At 63.3% G+C, this 12120-nt stretch overlaps 5 protein-coding genes across 5 annotated transcripts; 3 read left to right on the top strand and 2 right to left on the bottom strand.

The window, feature by feature from the left end:
- Positions 1-61: 61 nt before the first annotated feature.
- On the top strand, positions 62-576 carry COA6 (Coa6p; the record flags this gene model as incomplete). The annotated part of the gene is made up of 2 exons (XM_076649649.1): positions 62-271; positions 466-576. 2 exons carry the CDS (start codon positions 62-64, stop codon positions 574-576), a joined length of 321 nt encoding a protein of 106 aa, XP_076504828.1.
- Positions 577-1173: 597 nt separating this feature from the next.
- Positions 1174-3325, bottom strand: JCM10292_006383 (uncharacterized protein; the record flags this gene model as incomplete). Its single annotated transcript, XM_076649648.1, has 8 exons — positions 1174-1441; positions 1504-1572; positions 1635-1709; positions 1777-1944; positions 2002-2500; positions 2566-2810; positions 2866-3100; positions 3178-3325. The coding sequence occupies 8 exons, from the start codon at positions 3323-3325 to the stop codon at positions 1174-1176; spliced, it is 1707 nt and encodes a 568-aa protein (XP_076504827.1).
- Positions 3326-4325: 1000 nt separating this feature from the next.
- On the top strand, positions 4326-6432 carry JCM10292_006382 (uncharacterized protein; the record flags this gene model as incomplete). Its single annotated transcript, XM_076649647.1, has 7 exons — positions 4326-4495; positions 4562-4704; positions 4782-4870; positions 4925-5317; positions 5374-5554; positions 5616-5706; positions 5763-6432. 7 exons carry the CDS (start codon positions 4326-4328, stop codon positions 6430-6432), a joined length of 1737 nt encoding a protein of 578 aa, XP_076504826.1.
- Positions 6433-7455: 1023 nt separating this feature from the next.
- JCM10292_006381 (uncharacterized protein) lies at positions 7456-9596 on the top strand (the record flags this gene model as incomplete). The annotated part of the gene is made up of 4 exons (XM_076649646.1): positions 7456-7622; positions 7698-7743; positions 7805-9139; positions 9204-9596. The coding sequence occupies 4 exons, from the start codon at positions 7456-7458 to the stop codon at positions 9594-9596; spliced, it is 1941 nt and encodes a 646-aa protein (XP_076504825.1).
- A 195-nt stretch (positions 9597-9791) lies between these two features.
- Positions 9792-11605, bottom strand: JCM10292_006380 (uncharacterized protein; the record flags this gene model as incomplete). Its single annotated transcript, XM_076649645.1, has 6 exons — positions 9792-10370; positions 10437-10577; positions 10640-11036; positions 11091-11175; positions 11236-11378; positions 11436-11605. The coding sequence occupies 6 exons, from the start codon at positions 11603-11605 to the stop codon at positions 9792-9794; spliced, it is 1515 nt and encodes a 504-aa protein (XP_076504824.1).
- Between the last annotated feature and the right edge of the window lie 515 nt (positions 11606-12120).

The following is a 12120-nucleotide window of genomic DNA, read 5'->3' as shown; positions in this document are numbered from 1 at the left end:
CGAAGCCCGAAGCCTTCTCGCCTGGTCACCGCCACCTCTTCCCGCTCAAGTGCAGACAAGCATGGGCTGGTTCTCCTCGTCTCCTTCGTCGCCGAGCAGCGCACCCGACGGCGCTGCGCCCGACCGCTCTGCGCGGCAGCAGTGCTGGGACGGCCGGGATCGCTACTTCGCCTGCCTCGACAAGAACGGCGTGCAGGTCCCGGGGCAGGAGGAGGGCACGACGTGCAAGGCGGAGAACGACGAGTACAAGGGCAAGTGCGCCGGGAGCTGGGTGAGCGCGCATCTCCTAGCCTCTCCTCGGGACGATGATGAGGGTCGGGCGGATGTGGCGGGCAGCTTTGTGCAGCTCTGCGTGCACAGCAACTTTTGCGTAGTGCACAGACAAACGATAGCTGGCTTTTCTACGCTGGCGGCTCGAACTCGCTTGCTCACCCTTTGCACCGCCTCTTCGCCCGAATGCAACAGGTCGACTACTTCAACAAGCGCCGCGTGTTGCAGCTTCGACAGGATCTGATGGAACGCAAGGCCGCCGAGCAGGTCCGGCAGATGGGCGGTGTCGGCGCCAAGCAGACGTGAGCGTCTTCTGACTGTCGAAGCGGAAGGCTCGTTACTCAGGTTTGTTCGTTTCACGCGCTTCTTCCTGTCCAACTCCCTCACAAGGTTGGTCTGTCAGGCAGCGTGTACACATATCACAGGGGGAGGAATAGGAGGAGGAGGGAGTTGCCCAGCCCTGTATCGCATGCGCATTCACCCTTCCGTCTTCAGGACGTTTCGTTTCTTCGCGAAGCGCCAGCGCAGGCTGCGCCGCACACTGAGATGAGGTGCTTCCCGCAGAGCGGATGCCAGAGATTCGTTGAGATGGGCGATTGCAGTGAGCAAGAAAAGGGAAAAGACGGACGAAGCGGAAAGAGCTGGATTACGGAAAGCCAAATGGCAAGTGAAGGTACCAGTGAAGGGACGAAGATCACGGAGTCGAGTCAAGAATGGTCGGCGGAGTCTGTTTTGCAAGGTGCGAAGATTGCGGTTGCGATTGTTGCGAGATGAGCGAGATTGGTGAGAAGAAACGGTGTGGGTATCGACGCTATTGCGTTCTTAGCGGACACGAAATGCGTCAGTGCTTCGCATGGGTGCGTAGGCGGAAGCGTTCTGAACTCACAGATGGCAGGAAGCACTTCAGGCGGTCGTGTAGGCTGCGCACGCCTCGGTGCGTTGCGTCTTGCGGACGGCGCTCGTGCCCTTGCTCGAGTCGGCGCCAAAGACCCAGACGTTCAGGTCACCTTCCGAAGCGGCGACGGCCGGCCATTCGGGAATGCCGTTCAGGTTGGGCGAGCCGCGGCGGACGAAGGCAGCCCAGCGCTCTTGCACCTCCGAAATGAGCTTCTTCTGCGCGGCGGAATAGTTCGCAGACAGCGAACTACCGAACACGGCGAAGATGTCGTCCCTGTAATAAGACTAGGGTCAGCACTTGGCCCGCACAAGATTTGCGCGAGATAGGAGACAGACTCGTGTCCGACGCCACGGTCGCATCCGAGGATGCTGTCCTCGGGGTAGCGAGGAATACCCATGTCGAATCTGCGAGGCGTTGGTTAATCAGACTGTCACGTCTGGTTGGTAAGATAGGCGAGATGACGCACTCGGCGAGGAAGACGTTGCCGCTGTATCCGCTCTTGGCAGCCGAGCCGAGTGCGGTCTGCTGGTTGGGGCATACCCTATATCGTGAGGGAACAAAGTCAGCCGAATGTCACGCCGTCTGATAGTCGAGCCCGGCGGACGCACCAGTTCCAGTCGGTGGTGAGCTGCGAGAGCTCGTCGCGCAAGTCATCACCCTCTGCGTTCAGGTCGTACAGTCCGGAGCTCTGGATGAGGCCGAAGCGGGTCGGGAAAAGGGCCATGAGGACACCGGGCGCAAGTTGGTTCCACGCCGGTTCGGGGAATTGAGCGAGTCTGATGCGCACAACCGTCAGCACCCGACAGAGGAAGCAGCAGGGGGTGACGACCTACTGCTTGCGCACGCCATTGCAGCCCTCGTTCTTGACGGTCGAGAAAAGCAGAGGACGCGACGGGTTCTCGAGCTGGTCACCCGAAGCGATGACTTGGCGGAAGTCACGGGTCACGAGCTCGCCGTCCACGTGCGGGCGGAAAGGCTCAACAGCGGTGAAGTCGAGGTTGGCTGAGGCGAGATCAAGCGTTTGCGAGGGACTGAGCACGATGTTCTGCACCTGAGCGATGCGGTCGAGCGACTGCCTCTGGACGCAGTACCGGACGGCGCGAGGCGCGCAGCCGAACTCCGTTCCGACCATCGAGCCTACTGCCGAGGCGGTCGAAGCGCTCTGGTCGACAAAGTCGAGCGGGGCGGACTGGAGAATGGCTCGCTCGAAGAGGTCTGCGGCGCTCGGCGTGACGAGAAGCGTCTTGATGAGCTCGGCGCCGGACGACTGACCGGCGATCGTAATGCTTGACGGGTCACCGCCGTAGGCCGAAATGTCGGACTTGATCATCTCTGGCAGAAGCAGGGCAAGTCAGTACAGCGCACAGGCGAGAGCCATGCAAAGCAGCAGGACGCACTGAGCGCTTCAATCACGTCGGTGAGGCCCTGGTTCCCCGCAAAGCCGCGAGTGCCCCATTTGAGCCAGCCGAGCATGCCGAGGCGGTACTGAAGCGAGACCACAACGATACGCTCACCGACGAACGAGCGGATGCCGGCGTCGAGATCGCTCGTTCCGCCCGAGTGGAAGGAGCCGCCATGGATCCAGACCAGAACCGGGTCACGCTGACCGTTTGGACGGCTCGGGCCCAACCGCGAGTAGACGCTGCAAGACGGGCACGTCAAATCGAAATCTGCCACGGTGGTCAGGGACAACCCACTTCATGTAGAGGCAATCCTCATCGCCTTCGCCCTCGGGATGTTGCTCATTCGTCTGGAAGCACTTTGAGGGGAGCTGCGTGCCGTTGAGACTGCCCAAGCCCGATGAGCGAGATTGTGCAAGCGAGCTGAATTGAGCGGGTCCGTACCTCGTCCACTTGTCGACTGGCATGGCCTTGAGGAAGCGGCGACGGCCAGTCGGCGGGGCAGCAAAGGGTACCGTAAAGCGGCGGACCGCTGCAACAAGGGGAAGCGGCGAGCACGGTGTCAGCAAGGAATGAAACACCAGGTGAAAGAGCTGAAAGTGAACTTACAGCCGATGACGGCTCCGGTGACGTCGCCATGCGGAGTCGAGATCGTTTGCGTGTCCGGAAGCGCGGTCGGAGCCGCGTTGCACGAGCTTGCCAGCAAGCTGAGCAAGGGGACGGCCGCGCAGAAGCGGACGAAGAAGTTGGGAAGCATGAGACCAGCTCAACAGGCGTGAAGCAGGTGAAGAACAGAAGCAAGAGAGCAGCAGAAGCAACAACTCGCGCTCAAGTAGCTGAGCCTGTGTCCTGGCGGCCTGATCGTTCACAAAGAGCGACCGGGACGATCTGACAGGGCAGGGGAAGGACGAGCGCCAGCCCTTGTCTCCCGGTTGACAAACTCTGTTAGGGTTGCCTCGTGAGCTCTACGTGGCGGAGCACCTTTGTGCGCGGCTCGGCCGGCGCCAACGTCGTTGCTGAACTCGGGAGGCGGAGGTCAGAGCGAGGAGGCGAAGAAACGGACGCCTCGGTCGCGAGGGCTCGCGCCGGTCTTTGAGCCTGACACAGGGGTAGCAAGCGTTGTGGACGCACTCACATTTGCCCTGGCAGGACTCGGTCTCGCGGGAGAGATGTAAGGAGCAGCGAACCAAACCGCGACTCGGCCGAAGCGGTCCTTGTCCTCGTCCGCATAACGCCCGCGCTCGAGCTGAGCGCTACGAGCTAGCTTCCGCTTGTTGCTGATCTCTGAGGCTCGCTGAAACGGCTCCAGCGCCATCTCCAGCCACTGAGGAAGAGAGCTTCTCCTCGCTCGCAGTCTTTCTGGTCAAGAGCCCATGTGCCAGCGCTGCGGGCTTCGAGGTGATCGTGGGAGCGCGCATATTTCGCTGCTGCGATGCGTGGATGCTCTGTGCACGGTCCGCTGCACCGCTTCGTTCGCTCGTCGGCCAAGCGGACCCTGCTTCCCCGACGACGAGGTCGCGGCGCAACAGCCCCAGTATGCCCAGCTCGGATACAATCGGATCGATGCGTCTTCCGGCGAGGCTGCCCGCGGGCTAGAACTGTGCGCTTCGTCCTATCATCAGGAGACGGCCGGCTTCGCCGAATCATCGCCTCCTCCAGCGGACACGGGCCGCTTCTCATGAACGAGAGACGAGTCTCCTCAATGCACGTCGTCCCTTTGCATTCCTACTCTTCTCTGGCTCACGCTAGCAGGCGCTATGAGCAGACTCGAAGACCTGCAGGCGCAGCTGCTGCAACTCATCGCTTCGCTACCGGAGGGAGCAAACCCGTATGAGGCGCTGCAGGGCTTCTTATGGGCAAGTCTAGCACCAGATGTGCCGCCGAGCTTCCGTAAACAGCTCATCGCTCTCGCCTGCTGCTTCGCACTGTGAGTGCAGGAGCGCTATCTTCCCTCCCGTTGATCGAGTATCGCTGATGTCCCGCTCTCCTTCAGCACGCTCTTATTCGTCGCGAGCTCGCTTGCCGTGCGGATATGGCAACGGACCTTTTGGGTCCTGCACTTCGGCGACTCGCCGCGACTGTGGCGACCGCACTTCAGTGTTTCGTGGTCAATTTGGGCTGTCATCCTTCTTGTCTGTGCGTCTTCTTTGCTTGTTTCGCTCGATATGCTGAACAGCACGAGATCATCGGAGCTGATCACATCCTCCTTATAGTCATGGAGGTCCTCGTCATCGCGAACATCCAGTACTTCGACCGCAACAGCGATCCCACACGCTACATTGCCTGGGAGCTTTTCGCCTGGGTGAGTTGACACTGCAATCGTTCGTCGAAGCCGCTTGACGCTGATGTCTCGCAGCTACCGGCATGGTACGGCGGGTTCACCGCGGCATGGGGGATCTCCGTCTCCTTCCTGCTTCATCTGCATACCTACGGCCACGCCGACACGATCGAATTTGTCGCGCCCTACGTCAACGGCGCCGCGATCACCATTCCCACCATCTTCACGGCTTCGGTCGTTCCCCTGTGCGCCCTCGCAACTCACCACTTTTCGCGCCTGATGGATCACTTTGGCGAGCTCGATCGATTCCTCGCCGACGGTGCCGCTACCTACACCGGCCGATTCTCGATCCTGAGTCTCGCGCCCGCTATGCCGGTTCTCGAAGCGCTCGAGGCGGAGTTGAGGCCGTTCTTGCGCTGGTTCAAGGCAACTTTTGCCGTCTATGCGGGGTTTGCCGCCTTCCTGACACTTGTGAGTATTATGCGAAGTATTCTTGCAAGCAACGCACTGACGACCGCCGGACGCAGATCCTCTCAAGCGTCGCTTCGCTCTACCTCTTCTCGCTCCGCCGCGTCCTGCAGCAAGCCTCGAGCTGGAGCGCCGGATCGAATGTTTCCTCCAGCCGCACCCACCGCTCCCAGCGCAAGACGATGCGGCAGACCTACGCCAATCTCGCCATCACGATCGGCGCCTTCTCCCTCCTCGGCCGTGCGTCTTCGCGTATGTCTTGGCTGTGCATGTTGGTACTGAGTCGAGCTCGCGGCTTTAGTCTCGTTCATGGCGGTGTCTATCGCCATCGCACGCGATCCCCGCGGAATCACCGATGCCACGACCATGCAGGTGTTCACCCTGGTTCCGCTGTGCGTCTCATGTCCAGCCCACTGGGCAACTTGTTCTAACCCTGGCCATTCCGCAGCTACGCTTTCGCCGTACTTGGCCTTCCTACATCCATTCTCCTCTTTGTGCGGTCGTACGACCGCTCCTCGCCGACCTCGTCGGTGGACGGTGTCAACGTTTCGGTGCACGTTGTTTCGCTCGCTGAGGGCGGCGCGCCGCCTCCGCCGCTTCCGCCAAAGGACAGCCGCAAGTCGACGGTACCGTACGCGTCGGCGCGACGGGCGCTCGCGCTCGAGATGCCCGAAGACTTCGAGCTCGTCGAGACGCAGCGAGACGCGGACGTCAAGGGCGGGTCCTTCGACGCCGACACGAAGGACGACCTCTATGGTCATCCCGGGGCACAAGGTATCAATGAGTACACATTCCCGCCCGCGCCGCTGCCGGCCAAGCAGGCAAAGAATCCGTCCGTCGCGTCCCTGTCGTCCATCACTTCGAGTCCCATCTCGCCGCCTCCGCCGCCGCTCTCGCTCGCACCGCGCAGCTCGCAGGCGCGCCTGAGCACATTCAGCATGACCGAGTCGCTGCGCGCGGACCGCGGCAGTCCGGTCGCGTACGCCTTTTCGTTCGAGCCGACGCCGTCCGCGGCAGCATCGGGTCGCGGGCTTGCGCCGCCAGTTCGGACACCCAGGACGCCCCTTACGCCGGCTGAGAGCCTCGTCGAGGGCAGGTACTGGAAGTGGATCGTCTGATAGAGCGGGATGTTGTTTCTCGTTTCGTTTCCGCTTCATGGTCTTCTGTGTCAATGCCCAAACGAGGTTGCAGCCACGTCACTTTGTTGCGCTCCATCGGATGGCGCGAGGGCCGGCGTGGGGAAGAGGGAGAGCGCGAGGATGGAAAAGGAGAGCGAGCGAGGGACCAGCGCCGAAAATGGTCGCGCCCAGCATCCCCTCCCGCATCGCTCGAAATACATCGGGGCGCGCCCTCGCACACAGCCCAAGCCGTGCGTAGAGCCTTGCTCCTCTTGTCCTTGCCGTGTCTGCTGTGCTGACCTTGCGTCCGCGCATTGCCCTCGCCTCGCCGCTCCGCCCGCTCGCCGCTCGGCTGACTCTGCCTGGCCCTCCCGTCCGCCGTCGCTGCACCGCCTCGATCGACCGCCTGTTCTGCCCGCCATGCTCTCGAGTGCAGCTCTGCCGTGCCCACGCGACTTGCACGCCCGACCGCTGCGTCGTCGCTGATCCTCGCACGCCGCCCACCTGCCTTCGCGCCCGCTGCCTTCGCAGTCGGAACTGCCGGCACCGTCCTCTCGCCCGGGACGAGGCCTTGCGCGCCAGTGACGCCTTCGCCAAGCTCTCTCGTGCTCACCACGAGCTTGCGCACTCGCCGAACGTCGACGGGTGCCTCAGCTGCTGCTGCTGCGCGTCTGCATACACTCGGCCTCGCGTATCGCAAACATCCTCGCGCACCGCCAGTCGTCGCGTGCACGTATTGCCCGCTTCGCCTAGCTATCTATCAACGCGTCTCGAAGTTCCGAGGTGCGTGCCGTATTTGGAGCGGGAGGAATCCGAATGAGGGAGCCGAAGCCTGGCGTGCACATGCGCTGACTTGACTTGTTGCCTCCGCCGTCCCTGCGCGCCTCTCTGCGCTGCCTTGCCGACCACGCGGTGTGAGAACAGCTTCCTGCTCGAACTATCGCTCGCGGCGTCGGAACTTCCTGAACACTTCCGCTCGTCCCTCCTTCTTTTCGACCCGCTTCGCTCCCACCCCTGGCCGCCATGGGTCGCCGCAAGATTTCGATCGCGCCCATTAAGGACGACCGCAATCGCCAGGTGACGTTCCTCAAGCGCAAGAACGGTCTGTTCAAGAAGGCGTACGAATTGGGCGTGCTCTGCTCGGCGGATGTTGCCGTCATCGTCTTCAACGCCAACGGCAAGCTGTTCGAGTGCGTCGACGAATTGCTCAACTCGCTGCGATCCTTGCGCTCTCGACTGACAACAGCCTCGACCTTCGCGTGCAGATTTCATTCGGGCGACATGGACTCGATCTTGCTTCGTTACTCTCACGTGCGTCCTCCTCTGCCTTGCTGGTCCGAGGACCGTAGCATGACGTGTCATTTCTCCACAGTACGCTGGTCCCGCACACGAGAAGCGCGGCCCGGAGGACTACCTCAACAAGGACCTAGTGGCGGCGACGAAGAGGGGCACCGGCGGCAAGATGACGACCCTCTCGGACGAGGACGAGGATGACGACGACGAGGAGGACGACAAGCCGCATGTCGCGGCTGGAAGTTCGGGCGTCAAGGTGATTCCGCAGGCGAGCAAGGGCAAGCAGGCGTTACGAGCCGCCGCCGAGCGCAAGGCGAAGGCCTTTGCAGCGGGCAGCCCTGCCGGCAGCGAGGACACGAGTACGCCCTCGATATCGCGCGCCAACTCGATCGCGCAGCTCCCGCAACCGCAGGAGCAGGACTCGAGCCCGCCACAACTCGGCGGAACCGACCCCTCCGCCGCCCAGGCCCTCTTCCCGGGCCTGCAGAACGGCCTTCCGGTGGGATCCATGCCGTTCGCCTTGCCGTTCGGAGCGCCACCTGCGGGCACGCCCGGCCTTCCCAATCTCTCAGGCCAGTTCCCGTTCAGCTTGCCCTTCAGCGCGGGCCCCACCGGCCTTCCCAACTTCCACACTTTCTCTGGCACGCTGCCCATTCCCAACTTGAACCTGCCGTTCCCCGGCGCGCTCGGCTGGCCCGCTGGCCTGCCTCAGCCCGGACAGCAGCAGTCTGGAGCAACCGGTGGCGGCACCAGCGCCATCCCGGCGTGGTTCGGCGCGTCGAGCCCCGCCGTCGCCGCCGCGCAGCAGGCTGCGCAGGGTGCGTCGCAGCTGCAGATGCTTCAGCAATTCGGGCTCGGGCCAGGCATGCCCGGCTGGCCTGGAGGGTCGCCTGCCGACTCGAATCTCCAGCATCAGCAGCAGCAGCAGCAGCAGCAGCAGCAGCAGCAGCAGCAGCAGCAGCAGCATCAGCAGCTGTTCGGCGCACCGCAGCACAACGCCTCGCCGCAGACGCATCCGGCGCTGGCGCCCATGTACGGCGCGCCTGCGCCTGCAGCGGGACCGCAGCCGCCTCAGCAGCACGGCACGCCGCCCGTCTTCCCCGCCCCTCCTGCCGCGTCGGCGGTGAACGACGACCACCACACGCCGAGCGGGAGCACCTCGATCCAATCGCACGCGTCGCCGCACGCGCACACCTCGCCGATGGGTCACCAGCCCGCTCCGCCGCCGCCGCAGCGGCAGGACTCGTGGGGGCCGAAGCCTAGACTGTCAGTCGCAATCCCGGCCGAGGCGGGCGTCAAAGAGGGGACACAGCCTGGGTTGGTCACGGCGGGCGGCGCGAGCATCCTCGGTGCTGGACTGGGAGCAGCGCCGTTTGTGCAGGAGCCGCAAGGAGGAGCACGCGGATCAGACGAGGTTCGTCACCTCAGCACTCATCCTCACGATACCGCGCTGACGATGTACGATGTATACCGCGCAGAACAACGCTCCGCAAAAGTCGGCTTACGCCGCCGACCTCCTCCCGTCTCCCTTCTACCCTACCGCTTCCACCGCCGGCTTCTCCTCCTACTACAATCTCCCCGGCGCATCCACCTTGAACGGTGCCGCCTCGTCGAGCGGCGGGTTCCAGTGGCCCACGGCGGCAACGTCCGCGCCAGTCCCGGCCCCGCCGCTCGGCATGGGCGAGGCGCCCGACCTGCTGCAGCACGCTTCGGACCACTCGACGCCGGGAGGAACGGGCGGGAGCGGGCTTGCCGACTTGACGAGTGCGGCGACGGCGGCGTTCGGTGGCGGCGGGGACGAGCCGGGCGGAGGGAAGAGGGGTGGCGAGGACGCAGAGGACGGAGGGCAGGCGAGGAAGAGGCGTGCGTGAGGATGGGCGCCGGCAACATAGACACTGTTTACAGCTTTCTCCTCTTCTGGTCTTCCATTCTCTTCTCTCCGAGTTGTGCGCCATGTGTGTTTCTCCATAGGCGACACCTTTCTCACCGTAATACACCCCGTAGCCCGCACATTTTGCCTGACCGCCGTACAGAGCATCAAGAGACAAGTTGCAAGTCTAGTCCAGCTAGATGCCCCACAGCTGCGACGGTCTCTCGCGCATGAGGTCCTTGTCGATCGGCTCCTCGTCCTCGTCGATCGCGACGCTCACGTCGACCGCAATCTGCATCGCGCTCCCGCCCTCGCCGCCCGTCCCGACTCCGTTCCCCCAGCTCTGCTGGCTCGTGCTGCTCAGTGGCCGGCGCTGGCCCGCGAACGACGCGAGGCGGATCGAGAGGTCGCTGCTGCGGTGCGACGAGTCCGACCCGCCACGCATCGCGTGCAGCTTACCCGCGATGGTCGAGCCGAGCCGCTTGACCGGCGTCTCGGGCGCGGTGGATGCCGTCGGTGGAGCGCGCCGCTTCTCGTTCTCGTCGCGCTGCTCGGCGCGGCGCTCGTCGCTGGGGACGGTCTCCCATGCACGCAGGACCAGCAGGACGGCGCAGGGGAGACCGAGAACGGCAAAGGCGTAGAGCGGGAGGAGGATGATTACTTGAGCGCGCTCAGGGGACGAGATGAGCGAACGAGGGGAGGTCAAGGCGAGGATGGCGGTGATGGTGAAGAGGGTGCCTAGGAGGGAGAAGGCGACGATGGTGAGGATCAGAGACTGCGTACAGGTGCAAGCGCCGTCAGCAAGCAGGTTGCGGGCGAGAATGAGTCAGAGCAAATGCACCTGCAGCGTGCGCTCGACCTGGCGGTGCTGCTTGCGGTGCTGTATTCCGGAGCTCTCCCTCGCGTTGGACAAGTCACGCCCGGTCGCGCGTACGACTTGGCGAAGCGAGGTCAGGTGCACGAGCGCGATCGAGACAAGCGCCTACGCGAGGTGAGAAGGTCAACTTCGAGCGAACAATGCAGAAGTCGAGAGGCAGATCGCACGAGAGTGAGGAGAGCCGCTGTGATTGCGTAGAAGATGAACGTATTGCGGAACCGCACGAGGAAGAGGTCGAAGTTGTCCGACATGGCTTGCAGCGTAGGGAGCGCGGGAGCGAGGCTGACGATGTTTACGGGCTGTCCCGGCTGCCACGCTGCAGAGTCTTGACTGAGTGCGCGACTCAGCTGGCGGTAATGACTGATTGCGTTGCTGTAGGCACTGCCCGCGAGGCAGGCGAGTGGAAGGAGGATGGCCGTGTACACGACCTGCGAGCCCGGGCCGAGGATGTTGGCGGCGGCGGCGAGACGTGTGCAGCTCGAGTCGGTCTTCGTGGACTTGTGGACGATGTACGAGGCAAAGAGCGACCATGCCGCCGTTTGTCCGCCGAGCCAGGCGAAGAGCCTGCGCAATCATCGGTCAGGACGGGCAAGGTAAGGAGGGCTCAGATGCACGCACCAGACAATGCACAGCCAGTAGGCAAAGGCTGAAGTTGCCTCCCTGTCAAAGAACTGAATGACGACCGCAATGAGAACTTCAAAGACTGGAGTATCCTGGGAAAGTCAGTAGACTCGCTGGCAGGCCGTGAAGAGGACAAACGTACAGACGAGCATGACAAAGGCGATGATCGACCAACTGATACTGCCGTGCGGGTGAATCATGCGAGGCTGCTGGTGCCAGCGCATGATCCAAAAGCCGCCTCTGCGCCAGCGCAAAGCGAGCGAGACCGCGACCAGCATCGCAGTTCTGTGGTTCGTGAGGTCAGCCGAGACCGTATGGGCAGTCGGACAACGACAAACGCACAAGGCGAGCGCAGCGGCCAGGAAGTATAGCTGGCAGGTTGCGCTGTACGGCACAGAGGGGAAGAGCTGATCGCGAAGCGCATCTTGAATAGCCTGGTAAGGATTAGATTCAGGAGGCAGCTGCGAGAGCAGCTGCAAGAGCTGCGCCTGTGTCGTTGCAGCGGCAGCCATATCGGTCGGCCTTCGCACAGCAGCAGCAACGAGGGAGAGAAGCGAGAAGCGGGAGCGCTCGCGCAGCCCTGGCGAGGGATGAGACGAGCTGCCAGCGATCGACATGCCCGGGCGTGCTTCGACGGAGATCTGCAGCTGTCATCGAAGCGCACGCGACATGCATTCTTCCCGTACGAGGAGGCGACCCGGGTGCGGCGCCGAATCGGGCAGGCTGAGTGGGGACCTGAGACCGGGGGCATCGGTTAGGCCCCCGTGAGCTTTACAGCGAGGACGCAGAGCCGGGCAAGGGAAATAGGGCACAAAGGCAGCACTTAGCCGGGTCAGCCCGATCCAGCTGCAGCTCCGCCAAACCGGGAAGCGCGATGGACGAGGTTGGTCTCGAGAGACAGGGCGGCCACCCTGGAAGCGCGGATGACGGTGCCAGCAGCTGTCGGAGCAAGAGAGCCGAACGTAGCCGTCCCGCTCAGTCCAAACGTCTGTCTCTGCTGTTGTGCGAGGACGTGAATGTCGTCGAG

This window comes from Rhodotorula paludigena, assembly GCF_050403205.1.
Source record: "Rhodotorula paludigena JCM10292 DNA, Rt_paludigena_JCM10292v1_ctg26, whole genome shotgun sequence".
Taxonomy (NCBI): domain Eukaryota; kingdom Fungi; phylum Basidiomycota; class Microbotryomycetes; order Sporidiobolales; family Sporidiobolaceae; genus Rhodotorula; species Rhodotorula paludigena.
Note: the sequence above shows the minus strand (reverse complement) of the source record. Positions and strands in the feature narration are given on the sequence as shown.